This window comes from Chamaea fasciata, unplaced genomic scaffold (assembly GCF_029207755.1).
Source record: "Chamaea fasciata isolate MVZ Bird 193981 ecotype frontalis unplaced genomic scaffold, bChaFas1.0.hap1 SCAF_3, whole genome shotgun sequence".
Taxonomy (NCBI): domain Eukaryota; kingdom Metazoa; phylum Chordata; class Aves; order Passeriformes; family Sylviidae; genus Chamaea; species Chamaea fasciata.
This window is the reverse complement of record NW_027094088.1, coordinates 81,519,682-81,538,366: the sequence shown is the minus strand read 5'-3', so window position 1 is coordinate 81,538,366 and position 18,685 is coordinate 81,519,682. Positions and strand designations below refer to the sequence as shown.

The window sequence follows — 18,685 nt, the reverse complement described above, 5'->3', positions numbered from 1 at the left end:
CTACTTCAAGGAAATAAAAATTCCATCAGTACTGCTTTCAAAATTACGTATTTTTGTGATGCATTTAGATAGGTAGACTCGGTTGTGTGACAGGAGCAACTAGCACATGCATTTTGAAAATCCTCTGATTTCCAAATAGTATCTAGGTCATATGATACCCACAGGCATGATTCATCCACCTGGGCTTTATGCCAGCCAGCAACTGCATGGATATGACACCCCAGGAATACTGTAAAATTATTAAAGCTGATTTTTTTTTTCAAATAACACTGCGATGATAGCTGTAAAAAATATGGCACATAATTTATAGTTCCTTTCTGGAAGTATTCATTTCATTAGGTTGATGCAGAAAGTACACAGGCTTCCATTTCAAAGGTTGCTGTCTTGATGTAAAGGTCTATTTGAGGCAGAGGTTGTCTTTACTTGACTGTATCTGCTTCAAGCCCAGCTAGCTCTTACGGGCTGGTCTTAGTATCATGGAATGGTTTAGGTTGGAAAAGACCATTGAGATCATTAATTCCAACCAATCTTAACTACAATGAAATAAAAGCTGCCAGTGTTCTGCCTCTTTGTATAAAGATGATACTCTCTTTGAGGGGCAGAAACCCCATACATTTAATACAAACTTCATGCTTTTTCTTTTTTTGCAAAAAAGTTAATTTTCAATAGATGACATCATGGTTACTTTCAGGCATGTGTATTATGCTGACAGACACTCTTAGCTAAATATTCAACAAGCCTTGCTCAGGAAACTGTTGAACTGCATTTTAAAAAATGTGTAGGTGTCAAGAAAAACAAAAATGTGTGTAGCTAGGGTGGGGTTTTTTTCAGATGTACTGACATGTTCATCTCAATGAACACTTTAAGGAGTAAATTCTTCTGGAACTTGCCAGGTTATTTACCTTGCATTTTTAGGTGCCTGTGTACTTTAAAAATGTAGCCCCTAATTGTCTTTGAAAACCAACTGCCTCTTTTAACTTCTGCTTCTGAAGAGACCCTTACAGTTTGCTTTTTAAAAATATCTTTAGAGGGCAGAGGCTGAAATAACCAAAGCTGAATTAAACAGACAGTCTTATGCAGTTGAGGTGAAGAAGTATAACCTTTGCCCAGCATGTAAAGAAACAGCAATGCTTAGCTTTTATGAACTTAAAACTGAAAAAAATATTTTCTCCTTTGTCTTTGTGAGTTTGTGACTTCCCATCCTATGAAAGTGCGATGGGAGAGGAGGAATGTTCTCAGATTTGTAAGCGTGTCTTGAGTTACAGAGGACTTGGTCTGACTCTAGGTTTTTTTATTTTCTTTCTTCCATGTAGATAAAGAAGAGGCAACAGGATGTGGTGAGGTTTCTAGAAGCCAATCGCATTGAGTTCGAAGAAGTGGATATCACCATGTCAGAGGAGAAGAGACAATGGATGTATAAAAATATTCCTGAGGACAGGCAGCCTGCACAAGGCAATCCACTGCCACCACAGATATTCAGTGATGATCGGTACTGTGGGGTAAGTAGCTGTTATGGCTGTCAGTAGACAAGATATTAGTACACTCAGCTGGCCATTTACACATGGCTTGCTGTTGAACTTTCTCTACTAGAATCTGAGCTGATGGGGCAATAGGATCAGGTAATGACCATACAGGGAAAATTCAGATCATTCTTCTGTAAATCCTAGGGCTGTCTAGGGGATTCCCTCCAGGAATGTAAAAATCAGTAATGTCTCAAGCTTCATGTACAACCTGTTGATGGTAAAGTGCCTGGTGAGACCACTATGAGCTGGGAATTTGTGGTATTCTTGCTGCTTGAGTATAGTCCAAGCACAAAAATTCAGTAGGAAGTCTGTCTTTGGCACAGTAAATGAGAACCCTGGCTAGATTGAGTTTTATTGTTACTGTAATTAAGCTCCTTCTCTGCTGCTGTCACGATGTAAATTTCATTTATGCTCAGAGTGTCTTTATACAATCAGAGTGTTTAGGATAAATGAACACTATTTGCTGTAAGTCTGACAACAGGTTGATGGGGGGCTGTTTTTCTGGTGTAAGCTTCTCCATCCACCAGTGCAAGCTGAAGCAGTAGCCTTTGATATGTACATCCAAAGTGGTTCTGACTTAGTCCCTGCCAGATTCAACTGTGCTGCTCAGTTCTCATCAGAGCCTGTTTACGGCAGTGCAATTGTTAGCTTAACGCAGGAAGCATATAAAAAGTGATTTAGGATCCTCTGCAACAGAGGGATTGGGTATGATGCAGCAGCTAACTGGTTTCTCGAAGCAAAGTATTTCACGTCCTTCCCATGTGCATTGTATTGGCCTTACTTGTTTACCTCAGCAGTGAAACACTTATCTTCTTACTTCCAGGTAAGGTAAGTCAATCAAAGAAATGTATCTGGGACGTGGAAGGGATTATTACCCTTGCTTATGGATCAGCCCCTCACAAATAACAACCTTTACATTGTTCTGTGTGATTTTAGTTTGCCTGGGAAATACAGTGTTTTAAGCTGTTATTTCTTACTCTTTCAGATTGCCTTTATAGAGTGTTTTAACTTAGTCTTAGAAGTTGCTATTTAGAATTAGTAAAGCAGAAGATGTCATGCAACATGTGAGATGATCTCATTAATCAGTTTGCTGAGCTGATAGCCATTTTGGTTGAGCAGACTTAATCCTATTACTGGACTTCACTGTCTGCATGAACATCTTTAAAGAGCAAACATGCTTTGAAAGAAACTATGTTTTCTAGGATGAAAGAGAAAGGATGTGCAGGATCTCCAACAGTCATGAGTTAACCTGCTGCATTAGTTAAAGAAGTTCTTGGGTAATAAAGTGGAGGTGAAACATTATGCAGAAGGCAAAGGAGGTCAGTGCTGGACAGGAGGGTAAGATATTACAATCAGATAAAAGTCAGCAAATCTTGCACGTCTTGTCTCTCTTTGTCATTTCCACAGTGTTTTCATGTATTTATCTTGACACAAATAACTAAAACATAATCTCTATTAAGTAACTTAATCTGAAAAAATGCTGTGTCTTCTGTTAGTTGAGTTATTGAAATTTGTAGCTTATAATTTCTGATTTGTGTCCTGGCAATTTTTAATCTCAGTTTTCTCTATTAAAAAACTCTGTTTTTCTGCATTCTACAGTCTTATCAGGAAACTTTCTATGTACTTATTCTGGCTTATGCATTGTTGCTGACAATTCATACTTCCTTGTGATACAATCTGGTCAGGTCCATTGCTGTTCCACTAAAGGTATGAGGGCTAGACTGTGCCAAGCAAAATAGGTACACTTCTTATTTTGGTCATATTAAATATTCTATTTAGGTCATATGAAATATTCTATTTCAATAGAAGTTCACAAGCATATGATGTCCATTACTTGATGTTATATTCATACCTATAGTGGTTTTCTGTGTTAGTGTTAGCATTAATAGTTTTGGGATATTTTTTTTCTCACTATTTTCTCTTAGTCAGAAACCTCAGCAATGTGCACAAGGGGTTTATCTACGACTAGATTTTCCTGGCTAGGACATCACCATTTGAAATAATCACTTTTCAGGATGTAACTGCAGGCTAGAGGACGTTTGTCTTTAATGCTTTCAGTAAGTACCCAAAATGAATTTGTGTCAACCAGTTGAAATCTGGCAGCTCATGTAGGAGGGGAGAAAGGTACAAAAAGATGGTCAATGTTTACTGGTTCACAGTGTGTCTTGTACCACAGAGGGGAGGGATTCTTCTGGTACCACAAGACTAACTCCATGTTTTGAAGTGTGAGCAAGACCTTGTGGTTTTTCTCAGTTGATGTAATTTCAGACACAATCATTAATCATTTATCTATCCTCTCCTTTTCTCTGTCTTCTGAGATGCACTCCCCATTTTTCAGTAACAAGTTATGCTAAGAGATTTTGAAATAAAGTACTTGGCAAGAACAGTTTTTATTTCCTGTGAACAAGATAAGAGCTGCAAGCACACGAGAACACAAATAATTTGACTGATAATCAAGTGCTATAACACCAACAATATGATAATTTTCATATTTTCATGACTTTACAATCTGTTGTTTCATCTTAGTGACATTGCTATGAAATTGTGTGTGAGAAGAGAGCCTACCTTTCAGAAAAATCAGACACATGATCCAGCTTTTCAAATTTGCAGTAGTGTAAATCTGAAATTAGTACAGTTATCTTGCTCTAGTTAGTGCTCTATAAGAGTGAGGAGATGTTAGTGTCTAATGCTTGTTTCTGGAGAAGACTCATGCACTTTGCATAAAGAATAGTGAAGTGGGGCTAATTTGGAGTAGAGCTTTAATAGGTCTGGTAAGTTGTGTTGCATTGTTGGGCACTGGAATCAGTTTTGTCTTCCCAGTCCCTTACAGAGCTTGTCTTCAATTAGATTTAGTGGCTCCTGCTATGGTACTTTGACGTTCAGCTATGAAATGCAACTCAAATTGTGGATTATGTTCCCCCAGCAAAATAATCCCATACTGTCTTTTCCAGCCACTGTTCTCTGCAGCAGAGGGGCTTCACTCACCTGAATTGCTTGATTGTGGTACATGTGTCACATTCCTGGATAACCTGTTCAGTGACTTCAGTGGTCAGGTCCACCCCTTGATCATGAGCGTGTCTCTACATTGCATCTCCTTCTAGGTGTCCTGATGTGTCACAGGCCCGCTGAGCTATGGTCAGCTTGCCCTCGCATTCCCAATCCAGGTCCACTGCAGGCATTTCAGTTCTGGCAGCCTGGTTGGTCTGCCTGTTCCTTGTTTCCATGTTCTTCAGTGACATGGCTCTGGGGTCTGTGAGTATCTACATAACATCCTTTTACAAGGTTATCTACTCAGGCAGCAGTGACCTACAGCAGCCCAGATATTTAAGTAGAAAGCCAGGAGTGCTGGAAAACTGAACGTCTGAAATTAGGCCTGTGCCTCACACCTCCCTCTTCTTGAATTCTCCACAGCTGAGTTCACAACTCTTCTTAGACTAGGAGTGATTCCTGGATCTTTCAGAAGCTTGGAAATATCCACTTCCCAGTGAAACTCTACTCTTGTGAAGTTGCAAGTTATCGCTTTGAACAGTGACAGTTTTATATGCAGAAATCTGCCACTGAAGGCGAATTGCCTGAAATTGAAGCCAACCAAAATTGAAAGGAAATCTTTCTACAGGTGGGAATTTGAGCCAAAGGGAAAATATTTACATAGCAGGCTGACTTTCTTTTTTTTTTTTTTTGAAGCTGTTTGTGGGGTTTAGAGTGTTATGGTAAGTCCTGATAGAGTGCCTAGTGGGCAGCAGTAGAGGCAGAGATATGTGGTATTTATTGTCCTTCCCCAAAATGTAATGATGGGTGTCAACTCCAATAAAACAGCAAAGGCATATAGACAAGAAAGAAATAAAATAGGCTGCTGAAAGATGTGCGGTGTTCTTGGGGAACTATTCAGTGCACAGACAATTATTGTAGCCCTTTCTCAAATTCCTGTCATGATCTGATTTGATAATATTCTTATGCAAACAATTTGTAAAATGACACAATGAGCTGGAAGGTGCACAAAAGGTGGAGGTGACAGCTCTTGCCATTCCAAAGTACTTACAGATTCTGGCACTAACTCCACTGAATGTTCCCTTACTCCAGGTGGGCACTAGGCACTAGGTTTGAGGTCTTGAGTGCTTGTCTAAGGGAAGTCCTGCTGCTCTTGGGCTCCCTGCCTTGGAGGTGAGGGATATCAGTTCTTAGATAGTGGATATCTGTGTACCCTGTCACCATTGCTGCCTGAATGGCAAACATCACATCAGCCTGAGTTTGTCCTGTGCTGTCCAAACAATAGAACTGTGGCTGACATCTGCTCCCTTTTATTAAAGCCTTTGTTTCTGGAAGGCTACAGCTAAACAGATTACCAAAATAAACATCTGGCCTTTAGTAGAGGAGTAACAAGTTGCTTTGTAGAGTCAATTCTATAAGCTCTTCAAAAATCCTGTGCAGAGGTCTTATCAGAAGGTTAGGTAATGAAAACTGTCATGTTTAGCTTGTCCTATGTTGTACAGACAAGATCTTCTTTTATTTGTATATTTTTATAATATTAGAAGAGACTCACACATGCGCCCACATTCTCCAAGGAGAGCTGTGCTGCGTAAGAGTTTTCCATTGTAATCCTAATCAGATCAGTAAATGAATGTCATCTGTTCTGGAGAGCTGAACTGCCCTTTTCAGGGAGGATGTAAACAGCTCATTCTCAATGGCATACAGTATTAACTCAGTCAGTAGCAAAGTGCTGACTCAATGTGTTTAGATTATGAGTTCCTCACTATTACTTGAAGAAACAATTATGCTGCCCCTTTTAGAAGAACAGAGAGATCATAATCTTACATTAAAAATATTGACAAAGAGAAATAAATTTGAACAGCATGCCAGTGGAGGAATCTGTAAGTGTTGTCCGGTAATCACTGCATTTTAAAAATCTTTAGGAAAAGTTATGCAAGCTACATTTGGGTGGGTTTCTTGTTTTTCTGCTTCTTGATGTGGTAAGCAATAAAGATTTGTCTCAGATGTTTAACAATCTTTAGTTGCCAACTAAAAGTGAACAGCAACAAAACCAACTTGCTTGTTTAAAGAAACTTACTGGAAAAAAATTTATTCACAGTTGCTGTCTTTGAAAGTTCATTAGATGTAATGTTCTCCTAATCTCAGTGCAGTAATGAAGGTAAAATTGCTAATTGTAAATCTACTTTGTGTTAATGTTTTACTATGACCCAAGGCCTTCACACTTCTGTTATGTTCCTTGAAGTGAAATAATTATTTATGCTGATCTGCAGTACTGCCAATTTTAACTTTGGTGTGCAGTAAATAGTTTCTCACAGCAGTGACAGTGTTTATTTAAACAATCCTGAGTGTACCTGCTTAACAAAATCCTGAGCCAAATTAATTATGGCAGTGTCTGTAATCACATCACTGCAATGATCTGGTTTCCCAGCACCAGGAATACATCACACTTAAGGTCTAGTGATCATCACAGCTGGGATACAGCTAATGCTGTAGCCAGCTTGAGCTTTGTGAAGAAGCTATTGAGAGAAGAACCTACCCTGGAAGTGGGATTTCTAAAGAGCAGAGAATTCCCAAGGACCAATGGTTTTCCTACTGGAGTAAATTGGCATAAAACCCACATGAAGGCCAGAAGAACCTAAGACATATGTGTCAGATTTCCTGAATGCTTGTCCAGTGTCTCAAAGACTAAGACTGATGTTAGTGTTCTGTAGCATTTGGGCAATGGATGGTCTTTGGGATTACTGAATAATGTAGACATTAACACAGTTCTCCTGTCTTTGATTAATCTGGTTTTACAGAGGTGCAAAGCAGCAACAGCACCTTTTATTTCCAGGATAAGCTGCAAAGATTCAAATTTTAAAAACAAAGCCATGGAAGTGTGAGGCTTGGAGGCTTGGGTTGATTTGTGTTTTGGTTTCTTTTTTTTCCCCTTTACCATGTCCATACTTTATGGACAACATCACATGGCTCTGCTGAATATTGAGAGTTGGAACTCGGTGATCTTTGAGGTCCCTTCCAACCTAAGTCAGTGTATGATTCTATGATCATTTTAAAACTTAGTGTATGATACCCCTTAAGATGAGCATGAGTGGCCTTACTTTTGTGAGACTGAAGGTCCACATACTCAACTGTTTTATATCTAGACTTGTTTGTGGTCTTTCCTAGGCTTATGGCCACTTTTGTCCCAATAGTGGCCATAAGCCTAGGAAAGACCACAAACAAGTCTAGATATAAAACAGTTGAGTATTTTCCTTGTCTCTAGTTATTTTTCTGAAATAAATGCCACTTTAACATATTTAGTAATTCTTACTACATTTTTCTTTCATGAACTTGAACCTTCTGGTGGAAACTTTTAGCATCTTCCGTATGCTCTGGAAATGCATTCCATGTGTCCACTAACACATCTAGTACCAAGCCTCCTGCCACCACAGTGAGCTTCCCAGCCTTCCTAGCCTTCCTCCCATTACCCTCTGGGGTAACTTTGGTCCTGAAGACCTTTGCAGCCACATCTTGTCTCTACATCCCAGTTTAGAGTCACTCAGCAGGAGCTGGAAAGGCAAAGCAGAGCTTTAGGCCACACAAGGCCAACAAGATTTTGCTTGTTTCTAAGTGAGCTACAGGCAAGTAGCTCACTTACAGTGGCTTCAGTTTATTTTCAACAAAGCAAGAGCTTATTAGGTCAGCTAATCCACTCCCTAGCAGCTCATTGAGCGTATTGAGTGCTGTAACTGTTGTGGTGTTAAAACAGAAAGGCTGTATCCTGCTCAGGTTAGGTGGTGGGTGATGGACCTGCCACCAACTTTAAGGGTGAGGAACCATGCCTAAACCAGTCAACTAGTTACTATCCTGTTAAAAAGCCGTTTCTGCCTTGAAATAGCTTTTTACTTACCTTCTTTATCCTCCTGTCCTTTCTTTATCGCTTTAAACAATCCTGAGATACATTTTTTCCTCCTAACTGGCATTTGTCTTTCTTGGTAATATTTCATACCCTCAGTCGTGGGATTTATCATCTGTATTTTTGGCTTTTCAACTTCTCCAGAGGGATTGAACATGTCTGCATTGCTGATGGATGATTCATGTCCACTGTCTCCATGTCCTACTAGTTTTAGTACTCAGTTTTTAGTCAGTTTTAATCAGCTACTGGTGTTGCCAGAATTCTATACATTAATGAAGTGTGAATAGCAGCTCTGGAAGGCACAAAGTTTCATAATTTAAAATGCTACAGTCAAACTTATATTTGTGCACGTAGTTGCCTTTTGAAGTGGGGCAGTGGGTAGCAGTTTGCTGTACTGGTGTATTTTTGGGTTAACAGCTGCTCTCTGAGTGCCTACCATGGACAATGGGAGTCACTTCCTTGCACAGGGGCAGGAGAGCACTGCTCCAATGATCTCAGCAAAGCCACAGCACTCCCTGGCTAGAGCTCCTTGAAACAGTGACAAGAGGGTTGTAGTAACTTGTTGCTGGTGGTGAAGCGTGGTTCAGCAAGAGGGAACCACTGTCTTGCCAAAACCAGTGAATGGTGGGGTCCTTCCTCTGTGGGAGGCAGGATGTCCCACAGAGTTTTTCCAAATGGAGCCCGTTGGGTCACCAGTGAGTTTGGCCTGGCTGTGAAATTCTCATTTTCACTGAGCTTGTGCTGTTTTCCATCTTCAGCCTCTGCATCTACTGCTGGTAGCAGTGTGGTGTTCTTTATTGAGATAAGAATTTTTGTGCCCTCACCTGTGGATTTAGTGTCTTTACATGTGGCCCAAATCTGCATAGACTTCCTCTCCTTCTAAGGGTAAGATCAAAGGCAGGGTGTTTTTGGAGCATCTTTTATCTTACTTGTGTTACAGGAAAAGCCAGGGATGCCCACTTTGAACTCCTACCACTCATGACACAGCCATTGAGTCATTGAGAACATACTTCTCAATAATCTTTTAAGAAACTACTGTGCTAGGGCGATTTCTTAACATTTTTAAAGGACTATTATGCATTTTTGCAACATTTTTTGTTTCACATTTGAATATTTTGAGATCATCTGTTGTAATTGCAGACATCACTAGGAAAATTCTCCTATTTAAAATGTACTTCTACTTTATCTAAAAGCATGATGCTTTTTCTCCCACACTGCCCATGAAAGTAAGTGTCAATAGCATTTAAATACATTTTGCAATGCAGATATTTCAAAACATCAGGGAGATTGCTTCTGGTGGATAATATCTTGTGGTTCTTAAATATTCAGGTCCCTTTAAAATGAATCAATCCACTGGGTTTTGTACTCTTTCAAACATGGATTTAGTTTATCTCACTGTTTAACCTTCACTATTTTTTCAGTAAGGAATCCAGGTTTGTTAAGCAGTAAAAATGTGGAAAAAACACACTAAGTCAGGACTTGATAATTCTGAAAGTAAAATCATAAACTGGTATTTGAAGACAGCTTTTTATTATTAAGTATTGAATTACTTTACAGAGGTTAGGTTAAACAGATGTTAACAGATGTTCATTGATGATGGTGGATTAGCTGTCAGTCATTGCAGCCTTTTTTGTTATGATATAATTTTCAGTCTCTTAGTCCTTCCCTTCTTTCTTTTCTTACCAGTTTATTAACAAAGAGTGAAAAAAACCATGGTCTTAGCGTAGTGATACTTCTATAGCTAATTGAAGTACTGAGATTAAGATACTTCAGGAGAACCCCAGGAACTTTGAAATAGTGCTGAGAGATGATGACTCACCCAAACGAACACAGAACCTTCTTTGGACAAACTGTTGAGACAAAGAAGTGTGCGGGGGTTAGTGAAGACTGCCCGTGGTGCTTAGGAGGGAGAGTATTCCTGGCGGGGACCCAAAAAGGTTTCTGCCAAAACAGCTGCATGCCTGCAGGTTGTCTTCTGGTAGTTTGCAGGGCTGTATGGGCATCTTCAGGCAATTTAGGCCAGCCCTGATACTAAAGAAAGGGTCCTTCTCACTGTAGGTTGTAGTCATCCACTGCTGCCCTCCCTTCTGCTCCACAGACAGTGTGACTCACTTGTCCATGAGCCCCGTGGAGCAAATGAAGGTTATTTCTCAGGGAGATCACGTGCTGTCTTCTCGTGTGTTGTTTATATAGCCTGTGTTCCTCATGGGTTTTCATCTGCTTTATAAGAGTCAGAACAGACCTTTTAAAGGTTTAATAGTGTCCATGCAGCTTTTGAAGTTTCATTCTTAGAGGTCAGGGGCTTAATCAAACATCCTTCTGCAGAGCTTCAGTATTACTTATTACACCTCTTGGTATTCAATGATTACATTGCCCATTTTAATCCATGGCACTGCTGGGAATCCTTTCAGTAATCTTTCAGTTTACACCATGACTTAGTTGATTTGCCTGTTTTACTTGGATTTACTTTCTGGCAATTGTAATTTTTTGTTAATTCCTAAGTTACCATATGTCATGTTTTAAGAAGAAAATAACAAAAAGTCATCTTAAGAAGGTTTACTTATGTCAGCTAATATATCTGAGGCCTGACGACCATTATACACTCCTGCTGGCCTCTTGGTGTCTTTCACAGGTGCTTTTAGTATAGAGGGTCAGGCTGAGAAATTGCCCTTGTACAGCTGTGGGTTGTGTTTTTGGGAGGGCTGAGGCTGTTTAGATAATTATGCAACTGCAAAGCATCCCAGTTCACACTGATACAGTAGTATGTCACTATTGAAATGCTGGCAAAGCACCTTCATCTAGTCCACCATAAAGGTTTTAGGGTAAATTCTGCACTTAAATACCTTTAAAATAGACCTACAATAGAGTTTATTTTGATGCAAGTACATGCTTGTACTTTCCTGTCAAAATAGTGAGAGATGTTGAAGTTAGAGGATTAATGTGTTTTTCTTCACCACTGTAGTTTGTAGTCTGTGATCTCATTGCAGTTTAGGTTGTAGGTTTGGGTAGCAGAATAGGGGTAAATATCAATATTTTTCTGAGCATTATTACGTGTCACTCTTTAGTCTAATACAAGGTGTGGTAATACAAATCAGGAGAATAGGAATACAAATGTTGACTCATCTTTTCTTCTTTTACTTCTCCAGGATTATGATGGCTTTTTTGAATCAAAGGAGAGCAACACAGTATTCTCCTTTCTTGGACTGAAACCTACTTTGGCATCAAAGGTTAGTGTAGCATTGCAGACTTTTAATGGAATTCTTGAGATGTTGAGATTGAATTTTCTTTGATCCCTGTGTGGGATGGAACTCTTTGTTTGGATGCATCCCTGCTGTGATCCATACCTTGTCCATATCACCTTAAGGCTAATGAAGTAATCAAGGGTTGTAAGGAAAAGTAAAGCATTTTAAATGAAAGTAAGCATATACATGGGAGTAATTTGGGACAGCAGATAAATTTAAATTTAAAGATTACATTCTCTTTCACATTATCAATCTAAATTGTAAGCAACTGGTTTAATTATAACAGGAGGCAGAACTAGGATTTAATCACTGGACTTTCTGAAGCCTTGGGTAATGGCTGAGCATTTATTCTTTAGACTTTTTTTTTTTAATGCTGAAATGCTGGAGCAGTCAGAACTTACATTAACCTTTTTGAATTCAGTTTTAGCAATCACGTATCTAGAGGTCAAAACACAAAGCCAGGTAGCATCTTTCTGTTGAGGGCAGTATAACAGGAAATTTTATTGCCATATGGAAGTCTGGACACTTGTTGAAACAGACTGTGTGGTGCACCTTTTGGCAATAGATCAGACACAGAGGGGAGGATTTTTCTTCCCTTGGATACTGTAGATGTAGATCTAGATTTATTTGGTACTAGTACTGTTTCAGGCCTGGGTGGTAGCTCTTGGGTATATATAGAGTTCTTCTTCTGCCAGGAATTCATTTATTTCTGGACCCCTTTAGGGAAAGGAGTAGGAAGGAACCTCATCAGAGAACCACAGAAGCAGGTTATTTTGGCAGCCTGCCTCACACTGTGGCTTGGAGAACTTGTCCCAGGAAAAAGATGATGTTCTGACTCAATCTGAAATAGCAGCTTCTGTGCAGCCTTGTTCCTAGAAGATATGGTGTTGGAGGTTTGGAGGAGTGTCTGTGAGCTTCCTGCTTCAATCTAGTAGTACTTCACAGAAATACATCCTCAGCTCCTCAGTGGTCCAGGGTTAGGGTCACCTTATATGCAAAGGTCACAGGTATGGGAGATGAGAATGTAACATTAATGTTATGTTAATAATAATTAATAATACTCTATTTTTTCTCTTTTCAGTAGGAGTCAGAACCGTAGAAAGTCCATGTGAAGTATCAACAAGCACATTCCTGAATGAGTGACTTTATTCTTCAGCACATAACAGCTTCCCTAATGGATCACTGTGATAGAGCAAACGTGTCATTAGTAGTAGTCTGCTTGCCATGAGATGGTGCTCTCCAATAATGTGGACCTAATAACACACATATGGAATAGGATTAAGGCTGGGCTACTCATCTTCCGTCGTAAAAATGCTCACTGTTGATATTTCACTTTTGTCTTTGGATTTTGCACCTGGCCCTGATATTCTAACAGGCATGTATGTTTCAGAAGAAGGAGTGGAAGTGTAGGGCTTGTATCATTCATGGGTATACTTATGTAGTCATATCCCTTTTTTAATTCTTCCCACTACTGTAGTTCAAATTAGCTCATCATGATAGTTGAACTGCTGGTGGTTATTACGATGTTTGTGCTGGCTATGATCCAGAAGGTAAAAAGCATCAATCTTGAGATCTCAGTCTAAGCCAATAACTGCCATATTTTTGCTCCACATTTATTTATTGTGATGTTTATTCTAGATCATGGTTATTTTAAGAGACATAGGCTGCTAATCTTGTAAATGAAGACATGATTTGTATAATGATGCACATAGCAAGTGACTGTTTAAAACAAGTTGCTATCATGAAGGAGGTGCCAAAGTGAAATATTTTGACATGTTTCCAAATGCAGGTGAAATGTTCAGTAAAACATTTGGTGGCAATACTGGGGAGTTCAGAAGAGCTAAAGGGGCTCTAATAACTAATGATAATATGTGGTTATCTCTTAACTGAGAAAGTCTTAACCCCCAAGGTTGGACCTCTGTAGTTGGACTGTCTTAAAATGAAATTTTGCCAAAACTTCAGTTTACCTTCAGTTACACACAGCTCCACCTCAAGCCACCCGAGAATCCAGGGGACACTTTGAGAGCCAGGTTTCAGTCCCATGATGGTTAAACACTCCACCAGGAGTGAGAGTGTCCAAGAGCATGCCTAACTTGCCTAGCTGTTGTCCTGGTTATGTCCCCAGATGTGGTTGTGTTGGAGGTGCTTCAAAGACAGTGAGAAAGCTGAGTGTGTGCTTTACCAAATGAGGCCAGTGAAGTGGTTCAGTTGAGGAACAGGAGCCAAGTAAAGGAAGTGGAGATTATTCAAGTGGGACTGCATTGATGCATGACTTGCCAATAACCATTACCAAATGCATTCTAGACAGAAGTAAAATTGCATTATGCATTCTGAATCAAATCTGGATACATAAATAACTGCTATGCTGTAATGTAGCTTTTACTCAAGTGATTTCATACTGGCAAGGTAGTGCCATCACAATGAATGTCCTTATGTCTTTGGGTGAATGAAAGACAACCACTATGTAGAAAAGCTAGTTTGCAATCACAGCATCACTCAGACTGTGTGGTTTGAAGGAAGCCAGACTTGTAAAAAGTGTTAGAAAGCAACATTATCACAACACTGTGGAACAAATCACTTCTTCTGTTGACATCAGTAATCATGGCATACCAAACACGTCAGCTGGAAGGGACAACTGAAGGGCATCTGGTCCAGCACTGTCAAAATCAGGCCAAAGAACTGATTTGGATCAGATATGGGTTTGTCTAGTAGAGCATTAAGAATATCCAGCGATGCAGCTCTCATAACTCTCTAGATAACCCGTGACATTGCTGCAGTGCATTCCTAGTGAAAACTTCATCTTTTGAAGTCCAGCTTTAGCTTCTAGGCTTTAATTTGAGGCTGCTGCCTTTGCTGGGGTTTTTTGGCACTCCCAAGAAGAGATTGGCACCATTTTTTTTTAAATGGCTCTCGAGATAGTTGTAGGCTACCACTGGGTCACCTCTTAGCCTTCTTCTTACCAGACTGAACAAACGTGGGTGCTCAGCTGAGCTGAAGAGCTAGATGGAGCAAGAGCACGCACAGATTTGAAGTTTGTGGTTGTATTTACTGGTCAAAATCTTTGCCAGAGCATCTTCTTTAGAGGAATCCTGAATGGGCATTGATGTTTGTACGTGTGTTTTTAAGAATTATGTTGTCTGTGTTACTGTGGCATTCTAGTAACCAATCCCATATTTTCATGAGACTTGAACCTCACTGTAGGAAGGGAAATGACATGAGGTGGAGCTGTATATTGTTAACTTCACCACGTTCAATATAACTATTCTGAAAAAGAAGTTAAATATTTAACTTTGTAAATGAATAGAGATATAAATTTATGTGATTTTGCAGTTGATTACTTGCAGTTGAGAAGCCATCCTGGATTTATCATGTACTTGATACGTTGTAAACTTTGAGAACTGCCTGAAGTCCCAGGTTTGAAAAAATTACCTAAGTGTGTAAGCATATACACATGAGTAATCCTGGGTGAAATCCCAGGCTTACTGATGTGAAGGGAAAATCCACACTGATTTCTCCAGGGGTGAAATTAGTTTCACGGAGCTCCTTTTGAATTTTGATAATGTAGAATAGAAGGCTCTCATTTAGTGGAGAGTTAGTCTTGTTTCAGCAGTTAAGTAAACCTGGCTTATTTCAGAGCATGCATGTGGGCATAGTCAATTGTATGAAGGACAACACTAGCTCCAAAGATATCCTGCTTGCCTGCATGGATTGGCAGTGTAAGTCCCTTAGAATGTGTGCTTTTGAATTATAAATAGCTAGTTAAAAAAAACAAAGTATATATGTTTGGATGTGAATTTTGTCTGTTGTACGACAGCCTTATTTTTGTAATTAAAGCAAGTAGACTTCTAGTTTGTTACACAAGATGATCTGGAATATTTTTAATCAGTTTTGTAGTAATGAAATGTAGCTATAACATAACTGAAGAGGTGTGAGGAAACTAGAGACATTTATTGAAAGAAATAGGAGATTCTTAATTCTGTTTAAAATTTTGGCATATTTAGTTATGCTTTAGAACCAAATGATCCCAATTTCTAGCTAATACTTGTAACTACCCCACTTTTTGAAATGGAGAGCAGTGTGAGTGAAACTTCCATCTTTTTACCTAGCTAAAGTTGCTGTGTGGGCTGACCTGCACGTGCACATTCACTGTATCAGTGGCTTTGATAAAGGTGTTTTTGTTTGTGCCACACACTACTGGATAGTGCCTTGCCAGAAAGAGGACTGTTTCTGTGGGGTCTTTTTAGATGTGCTTAAACTTTGAACTGAGAAAGGCATAGTTTCTATACTGCTATTTTTTTAAAAATACAGTGAATTTATTTTGAGGCCTGAGTCAAAAGGCACATCCTTTGTAAGACTGAAAGAGTTTTTGATGAGTCTTCTGAACTCTTGATTTTTCCCAGGTGACTCAGTTTTTTCAATTTTCTTTTTGTTGACTGTCTGGAACCAAACCTTCCAAGGGAAGTGAACCTGAAGTAAAGCCCATAAATTCATGTTTACACTTTCTTTAAAGTAGTGTCTGATTCTAATGTTGAGCAGCCCAAGTGCTATCACTGAAATGAGGAGTAGCTGCCAGGTTCTCAGTGGATTTGTTTTTTTAACCCTAATCCTGTCCTCCACCATCAGGCCATTTATTTGAGGTGTCCTATTCAGGCAATGCCATGGTTCAGAAGTAGGACCCTGAAATTGCCTTGTGGCCCTTCACAGGAGTGCAGGAGTGGGGTGATTAGCAGGAAAATGCCAAATCTCATTAGTTTTCAGTAACTTATTTACTGATTTCACTACACCTTGGCATGAACAGTGGGGGGAGGATGGAGCCCCATATATTCACCATTCACATAGAGCCCAAGTGGAAGACCCAGTGCAGAATGGTCCACAGCTTGCTCTGGCACCCTGAGCAGTGGTTATCACAGGGACCCTTGGCTGGCAGTGACACGTGTGGCACCACACACCACTGCATTCTACGGGACTCGAGCTGCATCTTGGCCTATGCTTCACCCTCCTGCTCCCTAAGGAATTTGGGAAGGAAAACAGAGAATATTTCCTTGAGGGCAGTCCTTCAGCCAGGGCAGATCCAGCTTACTCCCTCCTTCCCAATCTTTACCTCTTCCTCATGTGTGTCATCCTGTCCTGTGTAGACCTACCTGTGTGCAAAGCTTCCACTCCCAGCCATCTGTAATATCCCTGTGGGGTCACAAACGCAGAGCTGGTGTTCCCCTTCACGGCGTCAGTGTTCTGTAACTCGGTAGAGGAGGGAGCATGTTGCATCCTAGGTTGTGTACACGTTATGTGTTCAACTGTGTTCATCTAATAAAAAAACCCTGTAATTCAAAAAAGAAATTTGCACTGTGTGGTATGTGCTAAAAGAAACAATGAAAAAATATGAGTTTATTCTTGCTGCAGCTTGCTCTGGTGGCAGCCTTGGTGCTTTGGTTTGGGCAGCCTCTGCAGAACTTTTCACCTGGGATGGGTGAGCCTGATTTTGTAAGATGTTAATTGCCTTTCAACCCCAGTGACTGCATGGGAATTGCAATGTGTCTAGAATACCTCCTGGTTTGGTGTCTCCCCAGGTAAATAGTAGTAAAGAAAAAAAAAAAAAAAGAAAAGAGGGATGATGTATTGTCTCCCATTTTTTATACTTGGGTTACCTGGAAATAAAGGGCAGATACTTTGGGGTGGCTTGGACACTGGGGACAGGAAGTTTTCACACAATGAAGTTTTGTTCCCAGGGCTAAAACCTTGACTGCTTTTTACATCTGAAAGGAATGTGAGTTCCTGGTTTGCCTATCCACTTTGCCAATCCATCGAAGGTAATTAAATACATTTTACCAATTAAGTGGCTAACCAAAGGTACAGGTTGCAGAATTACAGTCTTCCCTTGATTCTCAGTCTAGTAAATAGGTTTTAGTGCCTTATCATTCCTGTCTAAAACTTGCCCACTCTCTATTGTGGTTGCTTCCATGAAAACTCCATTTGTGACTTTTGCTGCACCCTGGAGCAAGGTTCTGTGCCATCTGCTTTAGGCAGGATGCATAAAAGAGGTAGAGATGGGATAGACAAGCCTGAAATGCTTGCAGTGGGATCCTCAGCGGATGCAGGATCAGTAGCACTGCTCTGAAGTGAGTAGAGCTGTAGTAACTCATCTCTTAGCTCACGGTGGGTAGAAGCAGACTGATTTTGCCACACAGGTGGGCAGGATCTTCTTGATTTGCAGAGGAAACGATGTTCTGTGTCACTTTGCTCATGTAGCATCAGGGCCTGCACTCTCTGTGAAAACCAGTGGCACTGCCATTCCTCCTACCTGGTGGCGGAGACCACACTGAGAGCAGAAAGCAGGCAAAGGTCACATGGTGTGGCATGCCTTGCCACTGGCTGTCATTCTTCCGTGCATCCCAGCTCTGCATCTGCTCCCTGTTCCAGGGCAGCAGCAGTGCAAAAGAAGTGCTTAAAGGTCATCACTGTGTTTGTACACATGCAAGCATGTGTGTGCCAGTCTGCCTGCATCTCATTTCTACTCTACGGCAGTTAGTCTGGGAAGTGACAAGGTCCTACTGAATTCTCATTTGTTTTTCAGGTGCCAGAAGGACTTGCCTAGTTCATTCCCTAGACTTCAATCAAGCTGTCACTGAAAGTGCCTTTATGGTCTTATCTGAAGTAGCCTCCTCAGGCTGCATGGTGCAGCACAAGCAAACATTTTGGGTGCAAGTCCTCTATATGATGTAAAAGTGACCATTGCATGTGATTCGATCTCCTGGTAAATTTGGGAAACAGGAAATTACAGATATAAGGAATTAGCCCTCTAAAGAAAAGGTCAGCTGGAGCCTTGAAAAATTGTGTTCAGAAGACAAGAAAGAAATTGTTATATTCTGATTTGGAAACAGGGAGTTGAGAAGCAGAGACCTGGAGAAATGAGTGCCAATCTCTAGCTGCTTGGTTGCTTTATCCAGTTTAGCTGTCCACAGTACATACATGTAGTTCAGGAGAGGAACCTCACCCTCCAGGGAAAGCACACACTTCCAGGTCCAGGGATTCTATCCCCT

General features: G+C 40.2%; 1 protein-coding gene across 1 annotated transcript in view; it reads left to right on the top strand.

The window, feature by feature from the left end:
- Positions 1-16,985, top strand: part of SH3BGRL2 (SH3 domain binding glutamate rich protein like 2) — a 36,482-nt gene extending 19,497 nt beyond the window's left edge. Inside the window, exons 2-4 of the mRNA XM_066180311.1 lie at positions 1,314-1,499; positions 11,553-11,633; positions 12,730-16,985. Coding sequence (XP_066036408.1) covers positions 1,314-1,499; positions 11,553-11,633; positions 12,730-12,732 — 270 coding nt within the window. The 3' untranslated portion in view covers positions 12,733-16,985. The remainder of the gene's footprint in view (positions 1-1,313; positions 1,500-11,552; positions 11,634-12,729) is intronic.
- The last annotated feature ends 1,700 nt before the right edge of the window (positions 16,986-18,685 follow it).